General features: G+C 46.5%; 1 protein-coding gene across 5 annotated transcripts in view; it reads left to right on the top strand.

Annotated features, from left to right (window-relative positions):
- Positions 1-16,664, top strand: part of HIPK2 (homeodomain interacting protein kinase 2) — a 143,315-nt gene that overhangs the window by 40,169 nt on the left and 86,482 nt on the right. For all 5 annotated transcript variants that reach the window (XM_080393562.1, XM_080393560.1, XM_080393561.1 and 2 more), the window contains one exon: positions 6,206-7,304. In XM_080393562.1, coding sequence (XP_080249688.1) covers positions 6,206-7,304 — 1,099 coding nt within the window. The remainder of the gene's footprint in view (positions 1-6,205; positions 7,305-16,664) is intronic.

Raw genomic sequence — 16,664 nt, 5'->3', positions numbered from 1 at the left:
CACCACCCCCAACACCAGAGATGTCCTGGAGGGGAAAGCGGGTGTGCGCCATCTCACCAGCCTTCAGCCTGCATCAGTACCTAGGCACTGAGCTCAGCCTTGCTGACTGCCCTGCTCCCCAGGTGGTGCTGGCTCGCAGCCCTGGCCAACCCTTACCACCTCTCCCAGCACCTCTGTGCCTGTGGGCAGGTGTGGTGAAGCTGGAGGCTCAGGGAAGGGGGCAGGATGGGTGGCTGGCTCAGAGGAAGGTCTCCCCAGTGTTTTTCTAGCTGTGTCCTCTTTGCCCTGGTCAGCTGAGAAAGTTTTCAGTATCCAACAGGCAAGTTTCCCTGGATTTAAGGAGTTAAAAGGGAGAATAAGGAAGGGAATAAAGATGGTTTGGGAGGAGTGATAGCATTAACCTGAGCCACATGCCAAAACAACCTGCTCAGGCCGTGACAGAGAGCAACTGCTTATGCCCCCTCCATATCCTGGTTGATAACTTTTATCCTACCTATAAAGCAAACTCATAGTGTGGGAATTAAATAGTAAGTAGGGTTGCTGATGCTATAAAAGCAGGAGAGGGATGTGTTGGAGGGCAGTTGGGGTGGCAGGGGGATACGGAGTGTACACTGGCCATTGTGCTGCAGTGGGGATGTGCTTTTTGGGTGGGGGTGAGAGGGAGGGAGATGGATGCTCGGTTTTGTTCATTTGGTTTTGTTTATGGCTACTCTGTGTGTTGGAAAGTCTTGCTTTTCTGTCCGGCTGTGGGACGTGGATCAAACGTGGCAGCCTGGAGCCATGTGAAACCAGGTCTGGAGCAATGCAGGGGACAGGCTCTGTCACATCTTGGAGAACTGCTGCGCCCTGTGTAAGCATTTAGGAAACTAGTAATTAGGACGAGACAGTTTTACTAGCAGGACAGGAAAAGCAGAGCAGGAAGGCAGAGAGATCTTCACCTGGAACGAAGGCTTCCTTGACATCTTCTGCTCACCAGGAACAGGAAGGAGCTGAGGCTGTTGAGGTTGGAACTCCACTTTGAGGTTGTCTCCAAACATTCAGCACCACAAGGGAAGTAATTTGTGTAGCCTCCAGGGACATAAATTTTAAGGAGGTTCCAAGGGTGCAGTGGTACTGGGGACAGTACCTCAAAAGGGGCCACACAGAGGCCACCATAAAGAAGAGTGCTGTGCTTGAGACACAGCTATTTTGAAGGTGCAATAAGTTAGCCACACCTGGCAGATCCCCTTTTCATTGCCTTCCTAACCCGAGTGTGTATATGAGTTTGCAGGCTTGTGCCTCTCTGGGGAGAAGTGGAAGATACTTATTTCAGGAGTGTCTTGTGTGCATCATTTATATGCTGAACACATGCCATGTGCTTTCTACAGTATTTTTCAAGCAGGCACTGTCGTTCTGGCGGCAGTCAGCAAGCAGCCTCTGGTTACAGAACACTGGCAGCTCTGCAGGTACTGCAAAAGGTCTTACTGCCTACTTAATACAGGGCAGGGGCTTGGTCTCTTGCCACCACAAAGGCCACATTTATAAATCAGCAGTAAGCACTAGGAATAAAGCAGAAGAAAACATCAGTGACTTTGAAACTGTTCCTTCTTTAGTCCCCAAAGTGTATTTTTTGCCCTTTGGGGTGAGGTGGGTGGATGGAGAACTTTACCTCATTTGCTTTCCTGAAACCTGTTGTACTTCCAAGTGAGGCAGCTGTGTGATTTGTGTATGCATGCAGAAGAGGACTATCTGAATTGTAAATAGCACCTGCTAAATTATTATTAAGTGAAAGCTGACGTGGGAGGAGTTCTCAGAAAAAAAAAACCCTCAAGTCTTTTAATAAAAGTCATTCAGGCTGTTTTAACATTGTCCTCTAGCTGCACACTACATACTTCAGCTCATGTGGATGCTACAGGGAGTTATGTGAGTTGTATCAAGGACAGGGAAGGCCCCATTAAATCCAGTTACTGTCAGTTGTGTGAGAGCTTTAAATGGGTACACTAAAATCATTATTAAAGAAGGAAACTATCAATTTTATTTAATGCATGGTGCCCAACCTTGATTCTGCTCCCAGCCCAGAGACTTGCTGTGTGCAGGGATGATATGAAAATTAGACCTGCACTCTTCAGGGCTTGTATTTAGCATTGCAGAGTCCTGGCTGCAGCCTGGCTGGCAAAATGGGGGCTGTAGTACTCTGCCCGGCACCCCTGCCAAGGCAGGGACTAAGCCTGAGCTCAGCATGTGTTGCCACTTGCTTTAGTCCAGGCAAAGCTTTTGCTAGCATAGGTGGGGCTGCTGGGCTAGGCTTTAGGTGAGTAGGAATGCTTGGTGGGCACAGCTGCTCATCCTGAGCATCCTCACCCTCTCTGCTCCTGGTGGAGAGCAAAAAGGCAAGGAGCTGGGTGCCAGCCTCAAGCCATCCTGTGCAAAACGTGGCAAGGGGTCTGCTAGGATCTTCCTGCAGTGAAGGGAGGCAGCAAGAGAGGCCCAGCCTCACACAGGAGGTTTCTTGGAAGACCTGTGAGTGGGTGTTTAAGAGGACCTTTCCCTAGTGAAACAGCCCATTTTCCATCCCTCCGTGGCTTATGGCCCCTCTGTCTTTCCAAGTCCCCAGGAGCAAGGATGCTTCCTGGGATCCTCACTGGCTCTGAGGGATGCTCAGGGAGCATTGTTATCACAGGGCTTGGCTGGCATGGATTGCCCCATTACTGCTGGCTTGTTTCTTCACGGACATTGTAGTCATGTCATGCCTGTGTAATCAAAAGTCTGAAGCTGTAAATCGTTACAGGCTGTAATGAGGAATTTGATCCCTGTAACAAACCATCCAACTTGTAGTCACATTTATTACTATTTCTGCTATTGCCATGGAGCAAAGATCCTTTTTGAAAAAAACATGCCACCAGCACAATTTGATAGTGTCCTCAGGAAATTCAAGGTTCTATTTTTCTCACATTAACTGCACAGGCAAATTTGCAATAAAAATGACTTTGCTGCAGAAGCCTTCTTTTCCCATCACCAAGCTGTCAATCAGCCTGTAATTTCTTGGTATTGGACTATGCTGAAGAGCTGGACCAGTTATTCTCCTTACAATGTGTGCCCCTAAAACCTCAAATGTGAGAAAATCATTTTGGATGGAAGGAAGAAGATTTCATACTTCTTTTTTTGGGGGGGAAAAAATATTTCTCTTACGATGCACTATAACCTCTGAGGAGAGTGGAAGTGGCAGCAGGGGAGTCCGGAGTCTTCCCTTTAGCCACAACACAGCTCTGCTCCCTCTGTCTGCTCCGGTTTTGGGGTACCAGGGTGGGGCAGTGTTTGTCCCCTGTTCCTGTCCCCCTGCTGAGGCTGCCAGCCGTGTTGCAGGGACAGCAAGGGGGCTGGTTGTTGATGTGGAAACCTGGCCCTAACAACAACTCATTTCACCAAGGGGCACAGGCAGCCATCTGATGATGACAACGTTGAGTGACTGCTGACCTTGTTTTTAGTGTCAGCTGATATCAACTGGAGCCCTGCCAGTTTGCACCAGTTGAAAGTCTGTCTTTTAATGGTGGCAATTATCCTGATTTTTACAGCAGGGCTGGAGAAAGTTGCAGCTGCTGCGCTTCACATCCCTGACTTCAATTTGGGATGCCTGAGTCTTCTGGTGTTATCTTTAGAGTGTGAGAAACACCTCTCTCCTTGTTAGGCATCAATCTTTTTTCCCCCTTTTTATTTTGTACGAAGAGATATTGCTCAAGCACACCATGGAATGAAAGCCATAAAGCTATAAATTACAGCTCTGCTAGGTCCACAATATGTTACCAATTACATCTGCTTTATTATTTGCGTCCAGGGGGAAAATATACATCAAACCAACCCCACTCTCCAGGCAGGTCGGTACTGTACTAGAAGGAACACCATGACTCTTCTTAATCAGTGGAAAAACAAACACAGTTTCAGCTCACTCACATACAGTACTTGTGTCCAGGATGACAAGTTGACTAATATTGCTATGGTTCTCCTAGCTCACTGCGTGCCACATGCTACAGCATTCGTGGCAACATCATCACCCTGTGGAAAAGAGAAGAGAAAGCACTTTGAGGGGTCGGGAGCTGCAGGGGGTGCTGAGGAACCAATTGCAGAGATTTTGGAAATTGCTGCCAAGGAGGCTGGGGAGGGGGAAGTTAATACGAATGGCAGCAAACAGCATCAGAAATTACATTGAAGCCAGGGGTCATGTCTGCAAAGGAGGGCATGCTGCGGTTTGGAAGACTTTGTTGCTAGAGTGGGGTTAGTGGGGTTTTGCTTGTTCCAGCAGGGATGAGGGTTTCCCCACATGTCCTGTTAGGGGTTTTCTTCTGCATCTGCCCTGTCTTCCTAAGTTTGTCACTGTGGCAGGGATGAAGGTGGGGGTGTTGAAGCAAACTGGAGTGATTGCTTTGCTGGTTACTTCTGTGTAGCTGTACGGTGTTTTTTGGCTCGCTACAGCACCCCTTTCCTTGAGCAGTTCCTGGGCTTTGGGCTGCTGGGAATTAACTGGAAAATAGGTGTTGGGTGTGTTTGGGTGTGTTTGCTTGACGATGCTACTGAGCTTTGGAACTGTGGAGCAATGTTCATGTTTTTCTATATAGGTGTATATGTTTATGCATGCATGCGTGTGTGTATGTGTACGTATGAGTTCCAGAAAATCTTCCAAAGAGCAGCAAGGACTAGTGGAGCATGCGTTTCTTTTACGAAAGGGAGCTGAGTGTTACATACTCTCAGGTCTCCACATGAAGAAGTCATCCATGTGCACTGTGGAGTTTGTTGTGGTTTTGTCACTGAAGCATTCATTCAGCTTTTAACTTTTTGAAGTTGAAAACAAGTCAAGGTTATGTTTGTGCTTGATAATTCAGCAATGGTGCCAGCTCAGCATATTTTCTTTTTCTTCCCTAGTCATTCTGGTTTATTAAAAAGAAACACTGATGACAGATAGAATGGTGAAGGAGGCTGTGACTTTCTGCTCTGACTCCCGCTGGACACTAACTCCTTCCCCAGGAATCCCCATAGATTTGTGCTGTTCACAGTACCTTTGCCCCATAGGTAGCATCCTACCCTGGGCAGGGAAAGCTGGCAACAAGTCAGGACTTAGATGCCCTCTGTGGGCCATATATTCTTTTCTGAATAGGAGCATTTTCTGTTTCATTGGAATGTTACTCGGAATCCTTCAGTAAGTCTGTCTCAGTGATACTTTATTTTCACTTCGGTTATGAGGTTGTGGGTTTCTTTTTTTGGTTTGTGGGGGTTTTTTTGTTTGTTTGCATTTTTTAAATAAAGATTTTAAAGATTTTTTAAGTCTTCTGGAACCAAAGAAACTTGCATTAAAATAGGGCATTTCTTTTCTTGAAAAATAAGGTTCTATTAGGACCTAATTCTGCCACGTGCTAATGTGTACATTGCTTCATTAACATTGCTGTTAATTTCCAGGGGATCTGCTTTCCAGTGATGGTATTGTCACTGTGAATAAGAATAGATGAACACAGTTTTATAAATCTGGGAGAACTGAGAGCATACAGTGAGGCTCATGTTGTGTAACTCCCATCTCCAGTGTCCCTGAGCACAGACCAGCATTGTGCACGATTCCCACAGGCAGACTTGGCAAGCAACCTGAAACATCATCTGCTGCTTCTTCCTGGCTCCTCACCTTTGTCTGTGCACCTCCATTTTGTCACAGTGTATCACTCCTGGTCCCGTCCTGGCTCTTTGTAGGCCAGAAGCTACACAGTGTTTTTATGGGAACTAATGGAGGGCTTAAGTCAGATCCACCGAACCGTTTAATGTAGGATGAGCCCGAAGATATGAGATTGGTTTCCATAGGCAGAATACTTTGCAGTATTTGACATGAGTTCTTCCAGGGTGCTAGATATATTCCTGGAGACAATGGGAATAGGAGTCCCTTTAGGCAGAGAAAATAAAAATAAGATTTACCTTCCTGTTATTAAAACTGAGAAGGGGGAGAGCAAGAGAGAAGGAATCTTGGTTGTTGTTAGTATAGTTCAGTCAGAGGTAATGATTTATTTTAGGACATAATATTTTGCGTTGAATACGTATTTCTGTAAGAACTTGATTTGTGTGTGTGTGTGTGTATGCGCGTGCGCATGTGCTGTATCTGAAGTCTGTATCCCATTTTCCCTTCCTGCCACTGAACAAATGAAAAAAGCCAGGGAAGGGATCTTGACACTGGTTTCACTCTGATGTTGTATTGCAGGTATGGCCTCGCATGTGCAAGTTTTCTCTCCTCACACCCTTCAGTCAAGTGCCTTCTGTAGCGTGAAGAAACTGAAAGTGGAGCCGAGTTCGAACTGGGATATGACTGGGTACGGCACACACAGCAAAGTTTACAGCCAGAGCAAGAACGTGCAGTCCTCCCAAGCAGCCGCCGCAGCAGCCGTCAACGCCTCCCTCCAGATTCCCAATCCGAGCATCCCTTACGAACAGACCATCATCTTCCCAGCAAGCACAGGGCACATTGTGGTGACATCCGCCAACAGCACTTCTGGTGTGGTTGCAGTGTCTGGGCAAACACTGGGTGGGCCACACAACCTGATGCGTCGCAGCACTGTGAGCCTTCTGGACACCTACCAAAAATGTGGACTTAAGCGCAAGAGTGAGGAGATTGAGAACACAAGCAGCGTGCAGATCATTGAAGAGCATCCACCAATGATTCAGAACAATGCCAGTGGGGCCACTGTAGCCACCGCCACGACCTCTACGGCCACCTCCAAAAACAGTGGCTCCAACAGCGAAGGGGATTACCAGTTGGTGCAACATGAGGTGCTCTGTTCCATGACCAACACATACGAAGTGTTAGAGTTTCTTGGCCGTGGAACCTTCGGACAAGTAGTCAAATGCTGGAAACGTGGCACTAATGAGATTGTGGCCATCAAGATCCTAAAGAACCATCCTTCCTATGCCCGGCAAGGCCAGATTGAAGTGAGCATCCTGGCTCGGCTGAGCACAGAAAGTGCGGATGACTACAACTTTGTCCGTGCATATGAGTGCTTCCAGCACAAGAATCACACGTGCTTGGTCTTTGAAATGTTGGAGCAGAACCTCTATGATTTCCTAAAACAAAATAAATTCAGTCCCTTGCCCCTTAAGTACATTCGACCAATTCTCCAGCAGGTAGCAACTGCCCTAATGAAGCTGAAAAGCCTGGGACTGATTCATGCTGATCTCAAACCAGAGAACATCATGTTGGTAGACCCCTCCCGACAGCCATATAGAGTCAAGGTCATAGACTTTGGTTCAGCTAGCCACGTGTCTAAAGCTGTGTGTTCTACCTACCTTCAATCCAGATATTACAGGTAAGAGACTGCGCTCATGTAACACTACCAGGAGGAGTATTTTACCTATGGGAATTTTCCCGCATTCCTGTATTAATCCTTAGCTGGGATGGCTCTTAGAATGGCTTGTTGGTGATAGGAAAAAATGGTATCCTGACCTCTTGGAATTTACTTGCATTGAAAACCATTGTACATTTTTAGATAACAATAAAACATTGTGAAAACAGAGTTTGCCAGTTACAATTTAAAAAGCCTTTCACCTCTGTCAGTACTTTGTTTTCTCCGGACTGTTTCCAGAAGAGGTCGTGTATCAGGAGAGTCCATATTTCCTTTCCAAGCCAATGCAAGTAGGTTCTTGGTTTCAGAAGGACCTTAACCTAAAGAATCAATCTGTATCTCAGATATGTCTTTATGCATATGTGAAACTAGGGGCTTTTCTAGAATAAGGTTGGCTCACAGGGAAACTGGGTGGATGCAGAAGATGCTTTGTAAAGGAGTAGTTTTCACACAGGCTGTGGAGCTTGCTAGAGTCAATGGGAGGATTCTGGCTGGCTCCTGTCAGCTCTGCTCCAGGCAAGCAGGCAGCCTGGCCAGGTTGGAAACACCTTTCTCTGTGTGGGAAGCTGTTGGTAGAAATGAATGAGTATTGTCAGTAATTTGGTGTTGGACTAAGGACCTGTCACGGACTGTTGATTCCCACTCACAGTGCTTTAAACTACAGGTATGTTATGTGCTCAGATGGAGTTCTGACCTCTGCGTAAGTGTGCCGGAAGTGAACATGTGAACCAGCTATATCGCTCTTTAGTCTGTTGAACAGTTTCGGCAAAGCAGCCTCTTTTCATAACTCCTAGAAGGTCATCCTCTACCTCTGTCTTGAGTCCAAGACACAAAGTCTCTCTGTAGATGTTCTCCTTGGACCCTCTCTTTGATACCAGTCAGCTTGATTCAACATCCCAAGGACTGAGAAAAGCAATTCTGCTGCTACCTCAGAGGTGGGGGAGAATGGGGGAGGGGAAAGGGAATTTGTCTTTGGGTGACAGCTGAATTTAGAAATGTTCAGGCCATGTTTTTGTTGTAATTCTGTGAAACAGGGGCAAAGAGGGAAAATGGGATCCTTCTTGATGACTGATGTAATGAAAATCAGTCCTGGCAGCATCCACAGCTCATCAGATGTGTTACAGAAAACCAGGGTAGTTGCTCTGTTTGTAAATAGGAAAGAAATCTGTCTTATACATGGGGAGGGATGAGGACAAAAAAACAACATGAGTTGATAACAGACCCTTTTCCTACTTCATAAACCTCACAGTGGCAAAGCCCACCTGAGCTGTGAACTTGGGAAGAGTTAATTTTCACAGGAACAGGAACTTTGACAGTGTGGCACTGCAGTAGCTGTTTTTTATCTGTTTGTCCTTTGCTCTGAAGGAGGCCAGAAAATAAATGCCCAGCCCTAGTTTTATACCCCAGAAGAGGCTTATTAAATGAAATATTCTACCTGATGACAGTCCCATCCTCCAGGAGAGACATGTTTCTGTGGTAAATATGCAAAAGCTTTTAGGGTTGCAATTACCTGGCAGACTAGAAGGAAAAAAAAAAAAAAAAGATAATACAGGCATTTGTTGTTGAGTTATCTGTGATGCTGCATTAGCAGCCTAGGTCCCTAGCTGAAAGACAGAAGGGGCAGCCAAAATGAAATATGTGACAGAAAGCAGAAATGAAAGAGGAAAATGGTTCATTCTCAGTGACAAACAAGGAATATTTTTGTGGCAGTCTCTGGGGAGCAAAAGGCTTGATAAAATTTGCTTTTTATATTTTAAATGTTATTCCTGCCCCATCTGAAGTTGCAGCTTGTTAGATAATGAGTTCTGTCTGTCTAATTCCTCCCTTGTTTTCCATGCCTGAATTGATGGGAGGAGGGGAAAAGGGGCAGCAGCTCACCGGTGGAAAAAAAAAAAAAAAAAAGAAAAATCTCATTGGGTTGAATTACATCAGCAGGGGGCTGCTGATGAAGCTAAATTCAAGTCATGAGGAAAATTTATATTCTTCTTCATTTTGTGATGGGGAAAAATACAGAGTAAAGACCCATTCCACTGCAAAGAGAAAGAACTTCCGTGCTAGGGGAAACACTGGGCTTTATAAAGATTTCATGTGTCTTCCATTTAATTTACACTTGTTTTGCTTGCTAGAGTATAAAAGACAAGGGGATGACTTCAAGAAATGGCACATTTAAGCTGAATGTGAAGGAAAAGCTTCCTCAGGGTAAAGCCTCTCAGACTCTGTGCAGGCATGCCAAAGAAGTGACAGAAGCCCTGTGCCCCTTGCATTTAAGGAAAGACAAGGCAGAGCGCTGGGGACTATAATGCAGAGGCTGGCTCTCAGCTGGAGGGTTTTTATCATGGGGTTTTGAGAGCAAATTCCTAGGTCATCCCCATATTTTATTAACAACTTGCTTTTTTATTTTCCTTTGGGTTTTTTGGGGGGGTGGTTTTTGTTTTTTTTCTGTTTTGTTTTGTTTTAACGTGACTCTCAAGAATGTGATGGCCATATCCTTTCAAGGGAGGAAAATTGTGTGGGATCCTGCTCATTCTCAGAGCAATATAAGGCCTTTCCTCTTCCTATAAATGATAGGCCTATTTTCTTCTCGTGGAGGTGGGAGGCAGAAGTGTCTTTAAACAAACGCTGTGCTCTTTCTTGACCTGAATCTGCAAAGCCCAGCATAAGCAAAGCCAATCCCACGGCTGCTTGCAGACTTTGCGTGAGTGATTTGTCGTTGCTGCCGTGTAACATGCTCTGAAGATGCACTGGATCAGTCTTGTTTTTCGTGAGAGGAACAGTGGGCAGACTTGCCGTTGCGCTGCTGGCACGGCTCAGGGGCCCTCACTGGGCACCCTGACATCAGCAACCGTTTGGTCCCACCAGGGGTATTTCTGTCGGGCTAAGCCAGTGCTCTCCAGAAGAGTCATGGTGGCATTGAGGTGGCAGGATGGGAAGGTATCAAAAATGGTCATCAAAATGTCTTCAGCAAAACTTAAAAAAAAAAAAAAAAAAAAAAATCCCTCTCAGAGGACATAGCCTCCTCGAGGCTAGATCTGCAGCCATAGTTGATAGTCTGGAAATTTTTCTCCCTTGCTCCTGACTGTAGAGGAGCCTGAGAGAAGCAGGACACACCAGGCTAAGGTGGGTCTTGCAGGCCCCCCCCTCGCTGCCGAGAGTCCCCTTTGGGAGGGCAGCACCGTCAGGTCCCCAGTACTGCCCCAGGCCTCTGGCGAAGGGGACAAACACCAGCCAGGGCCTGGCAGGGTGAGGGAACAGGAGCACCGTGGGCCCTGCCCCTGGCTCTGCACTGAGGTGACAAAGGACATCACAGCCCTTGTGAGAGCTTAAAGCTCCCAGCCCTGAGTCCTTTACTGAAGGGGAATGACCCCAGAGCAGACTGGGAGCCACAGGTAGGGTCCTCTGAGCCACAGGGCCCACAGCCACCATGTAAGTCATACCCACTGGCCTTGCTGGTGGCACAGCTCTGGCACTGTCCCACTCGCATCGCTCCCCCTGCTCCCGCCCAATGCTGGTGGGCTGCGCAGGGGCTCTCCTGCCCCATCCCAGCTGCTCCTTGCCCTGCTGCTCCAGCCAAGTTAGACATTTTGTCAGTACTGTGGTCAGAGTTGTCATCTAAAAGGGGGAGTGCAGTGAAGAGAATCAGCCTCCTTCCTCCCACCCATCTTCAGCATGTGGTGCAAAACTCGCTGTGGTGCAAAGTGTTTCTCATGTAGAATCCTTAGGCTGCGCGTGTAGGACCTGGCTGGTGGCCATCCAAGCATTCCACCTTGCTTGGGACGGTGGTCCCAGCCTGCCCCCCAGCCATTGTAGTCCTTAGTCTTGTCACTTAGCACTAGCAGTTGGCCTGGGCCTGATCAGTGACCCTTCATGGAGGTACGCGGTGACACATCCATGGCCTGGAGGTGCCTGTGTGAGGAACCAAAGCTGCTGAAGAAGGGCTGTGCTTCCCAGCCCACCATGCAGGAGTGGGGCTTTGCAGCTGGCAGTTTTAGCCAGACATGCTTAGGCTAGAAATGAAGCTGTGTTCACCGAGTAACTGATCAAAAAGCTGTGATAGCCACGGTGTCATGAGGCATCTTAATGGCATTTTATTTTTTCCTTTTCTTTTTTATGCTGTAGTTTGAAGGGGAGATCGTTGAGGTAGTCTCTGTGATCTCCATTTCGCAGGATGTCAGAAGTATGAATGACCAGGGAGATCCCTTCTGGGTTAATAATCTGTATATGAACAGCTTCCCAGGAAAACCCACACCCTGGGAAATGCAGGACTCAGGCTGCAACAGACACCGCCTCTGTTTCAGTCCACAGTCATGCACACAGGTGGAAGAGAGGGTGTTGGAGGGGGGTGGTTGGGGTGGTAGATAGAGCTGTGGTCCTCCCTTGCTGGAACTGGAGTAGCTCCCTAGCACGGGATGGCAGTGCTGGGACACTTGGAGCAGGAGGGCTTCTCCTGGGGGCACTACCACTGTGCTGCCTTGCCCTCCTGGCTTTTCTTTGCTGCTCAGCTGAAAGAGCTGCTCTGTTGTACCCCAGGGATGACAGCATTTCACTAATAAATGGCGTAATCACCTTACAAGATTTAAGTCTCTTAGAATTTGCAAAATATCGCACATATAATGGTTGTCACCCCTGCACTATTAATGGATAAATGCACTTTTGTTTCCCTTGTTTTCAAAAGGCTTTGGTATGTTGCATGTCTAGCTTGGGTTGATATGTCTGCTTTGTAGGTAAATGACCTTTGATTAAATGTTTGGATAACAGAGAATGAAGCTGAGTATCAGTTTGAAGAGGTGTTTATCAGTCTAGTTTCAGACACTGCAAGAAAATACGCAGGCATAAAGGCCTACGTGCATGTTGTCAACCACCCATATGGAGTATGTAGTGAGGCTGTGTGCAGGTGTGTTTTTTAACTGGCTGTGCATGCTTAGCTGAGTGAGTGCAGGTCCTGAAGGATGCAGGGGCTAAAGTGGATCCATCTTGCCACATGTGGACATTGTGCCATGACAGGTATCAGTCCTCTAGCCATGCTGACAAGGAGCCAAAGAAAGCTGGATTCCCAAGCAGCGTCACAACTTCTTCTCCATCATGTGACTCAAAGTATGTGTCATTCTGGCCAAAACTGCCCTTTAAATGAGGCAGTAGTAATGGCAGCAGGGATAGGCTGTGCTTATTAGTTTACTCAGTGAATTGGTATCTGTTACGTCCTTGTATAGTGTTAGTGCACTTACGTTTCAAAACCTTATGTCTTTCTGGCCTTGCAAAAACAGCTCTATCTCAGACTTGACTGCTTTTGCTTCTGTGGGAGCCTCATTAGTCTGGCAGTCATTTTCAGTCCTACCTGCAACATTCACTGCTTTACTGACTGTCTCTCCAAGGTAAAGAGCAGGATAGCTAGATGGTTTGAGGAGGAGAGGCTTTTCTGGGGACTAGAGCAAAACCATGAAGTTCATTGCTGAAATCTATGCTCGGTTTCATTGAGCAATGATCATACCTGGTAGGACTGCAGGCTTGCAAAACAGTCAGTACATTGCAGAAGACTTACTGGAGGAAAGCAGAGTTAAAGCTATGCTATTTTAAGCAGTTCATTTCTTTCCCAAGGACACTTGGAGTATGGAGTTGGGGTTTTTTTTCAGAACAAAAATTCAGATTTTTTTTTGCAAAACCAACACCAGGATTAATTGAATCTCAGTTTCATTTTACCCAGACCACTGAGTCTTGGAAGGGAACAGACATTCAGCTTAAAGCTTTTGGCTTTGTCCCATCTCTGTGATAGTCAGGTCAGGTTGGTTTTTGGTTTTACAAAACTCAAGCAAAGACAGTTCTTTGCCAAGTTCCTCTGTGTATAAATCACCTCGGAGCAGGCTGGTAAACCAGCATTGTGCCTGTGGCACATCCAACAGAAGATACACACTGTATATTCCAGAATAACTCCCTTTCTGGGGTCTAATTTAAAACAGAAAAGCTTATATTTCAGCCTAAACAATCTCCTCAGACTGGAGTCTCCCTAGGGTTTTCTCTGCTGAAACCTTCTTACCATTTCCCTAGGTGTTTTTTATTTTGCTCGGAGCAGACATGCCAGTTCCTCCTTTATCTTGTCAAAGTTAGCGATCTGCCCCTTTCCCTGTGACACTGCAGCATCTCCCTGCCCAGCTCCACCATGTGATGCTGGCTGGCCTCACTCCGAGAGGAGCCCTGCGTCCCTGTGTGGAGTCGGAAAGGTCATCACAGGAGGGCTTGGTTTATTTATTAACCAAGTGTATAAAATATGCCCAGTTATGTGCCTCCGGGCCCAAGAATATTTATAACAAAGGTCTGTTTGCGAGGAACCTGACAAGCCTTTTGCCAGCAAAGAGAAGTTGTTGATAGCCCAAGGAGGGGGAGAAGAAGTCTTGAGTTGCTTCCTTCTGGCTCATCCACATCTGAGTGGTGGAAAATCAAAGACCTTAGCTGAGTGCTGAGCCAGTCCCTTCCATCCCCTCTCCCCTCTCTGAGAACAGCTCCTATACAGCAAAGACAGCACTGACAGTAGTTACTCCTTCTGCAGATCTCAGTTTTGTTGTGGTGGCTGGAAAGGAAGGAAACTGTGTGCCCACAGGCAAGGCTCAATCCATTACGGCTGTTGTAGATCAGAGACAAGTATGTGAAAGGCAGCCAGAGGGAGGTAGCGGGATTGGGAGCTCTGGTTTCCCCCAGCTGGTGCCACCCCACGTGTGAGGGGCTCTGGTCCTCACCAGTCAGCTGGAGTTGCAAAGCCTCTGCTATATTCCAGTGAGGTAAAACACCACAGGGAACTGCTTGGCAAAGTCCCACTAAGCACAGATTAACAACAACAAAAAAGAAACAAAAATATTTTTGGCTCCCACACTCACCATTAATTGTTGAAACAACCAAGACCCTAAGAGCACCCTGAAATCAGGGCTTTGGGCCACCTGTTAGACATATCCTGTTGTTCCTGCACTGCTGTTCCCTTATTTATCCCTGTTAAGAGATACTTGCATGAAAAAGAGTGTTTCTTAGGAGTTCCTAATTTCCAGTGGTTTCTCTTCCCCACCTGAATTTACAGCCTCCCCTTATATGTGGAAAAGGGATACGATTCCCAACATGCCCAGTACAAGCGGCAGGGTGATCCAGCCTCAGGTGAGGGGATGAGCACTGGGAGTAGGCGAATGGCTAAAGATTGATCCCAATTTTAGGAAAAGAGCAGTTGTGCAAAAGAGGACAGGGAAAAGAAGGTAAATGCAAATTTGCTTCTAAAAAAAAAAAAGAGCATTTTCCCAAGGCTGCCACAACTTTTAAGTGTGTCAGTGATCCCCGAGGGAAGGGCAGCCCTCTGGGTGTAGGCACCTCAGTGGTGCTGCCCACAGCCCAGGCAGGAAGCAGGAACAGAATCATGGTAGCAGGGCTGCTGACCAGGGCTCAGTGACATAGGTGTCTTGCCCATGCTAGGTAGGACACACTTTCTTCGCCCTCCTCCCCATCAGCTCCAAAGGAGCATGATTTTGAGGAACAGCGCTCTTCTTCCTCTGTGACTTTCCTGTTTAAGTACACCTTCCCTCCATGGGTGTTCACACCACCCAGCACCATGCAGTCCCACACCTGGGGCTGACCGCCCCAAAAGCAATACTTCCTGGTTTGGGAACAAATATGTTTCAAATGTGGCTCAGCTGGGGTTCCCATGTTTTTTTGAGAGGGCTTGCAGAGAGGAGGTGGTGTGCAAAAACGCTTGTTACCAGTCTGTATACTATCACCTGAAGTTATCTGGAACCCCTGACATAAACATCTATAAACCTTTTTCTTTTAAACTCAGCATTGAATCCTAAATTAATCTGTACCTTCTTTACGCTTACTGCCAGAGTCATTTAAGTAATGCTGGGAGGATCAGTGAGAGGCTCTGAAGTCCTAGTCTCTCCACTTGCAGGTTTGCCACAGGTGTTCTTGGGGTTTAGGGTTTTTTTGGTGTGTTTTTTTTCTTCTCCTGCTACCGCCTCTCTCACATGATCACCAAAACAAGCATGTCACAGGATTTCCTGCTGTCTATTTTTCTTCACTCAAGCCTTATAAGCACAGTAAGTCCCTTTAAGGCTGAAGCCTGCTGAAATTAAGTGAAAAATCAAGGTCACTCTCATATTTACTGTACCCGGGCAGGTCTGAAACTGCTACAAATGGTTAGCTTGTTTTACTTAAAAAGAGCTATTTACCTAAGAGAAATCAAAACTCTCCTATTGCAGCTATTGGCTGTAGCACTTCAGACTCCATCTCTGTAGCACATAAAAGACATACTGTCTTTTGGTAAAGATACCTGTGTTCAGACCAGGAGCTGAGATACAACCTTGCTCAGTACATTGACGAGCAGTTGCTTCTACAGCAATACTTGTAAGTGATTGTACAATTAGTGGGGCTAGAACAAGGGCCAGCTGCAATCGGAGTCTGCGGTTTGAATGTATAGGAAAGACATAAAGTTTGGTCTCTGCTCCTGGTTGCTTACTTCTGTGGTTTTGTGTTTGCTCTTCTTTCTCTCCTCCCACTCAAGTTGGTTCCTCGCCAAGTGCAGAGGAAACTGAGTGGGGAAAGGGTGCTCTTTTTTTTCAGCTCCAGTGACAGAACAGTAGCAGACGCTCATAGGAACAGCGGTTTGGTGACCCACAGATTTTACTGCAGCAATAGGTGGGCAGTGAAGGAGAACGCATTGCAGTCACAAACTGGAGTATGATTTTCCATGCCTTTCTCTGCTTATTTCAATGCATGTGTAGGTCAGGGCAGTAGCTTCTAACGGCAGTCGTGGCTGCTGAGAAGCAGAATGAGGTTGAGGGGCTGTTAGCATGAGATTGGTGCTCCAAGGTGAAAATAAAGAATTAAGAGTAGCAAGATTCATCATCCACACTTCTGAATATGGAAAAGTAGCATCAGCAACATAATTTGCACAGGCTTTCAGGGGTGCTTTGTTCAAGTACCACATGTTCAAATTCTATGATGTTTTTACCTCCTCCTGTACGTTTGCTCACTGCAGGCAAGAGATGTAAGTGTGACATGGAGGAAGCTTGCTGCATACATCTGTGCATTCATTAGGTTCACAAGCTTTAGGTGCCAGCACAGTGGGATTGAAAAGCTGTATTGCACTGAAGTGCGTTTTCTGATTGGAAAGTGTTCCTGCTCTGCTGCTTATTGGCAGTGAGGTTAGAAAGAGTGACTGATGTCGGTTTATAAACCAACAAGTCATTACCAGAAGAGAGAAATTACCTGAAGGTGCTAGAGTTAGTATGGGATTATATATTCCCCAGCTTCAGACCGTGGAATGCTGTGATTTCAGTACCTGAAGTTTCTGTCTTAACT

Source organism: Falco punctatus (genome assembly GCF_963210335.1).
Source record: "Falco punctatus genome assembly, chromosome: 6".
In the NCBI taxonomy this organism is placed as follows: domain Eukaryota; kingdom Metazoa; phylum Chordata; class Aves; order Falconiformes; family Falconidae; genus Falco; species Falco punctatus.
Note: the sequence above shows the minus strand (reverse complement) of the source record. Positions and strands in the feature narration are given on the sequence as shown.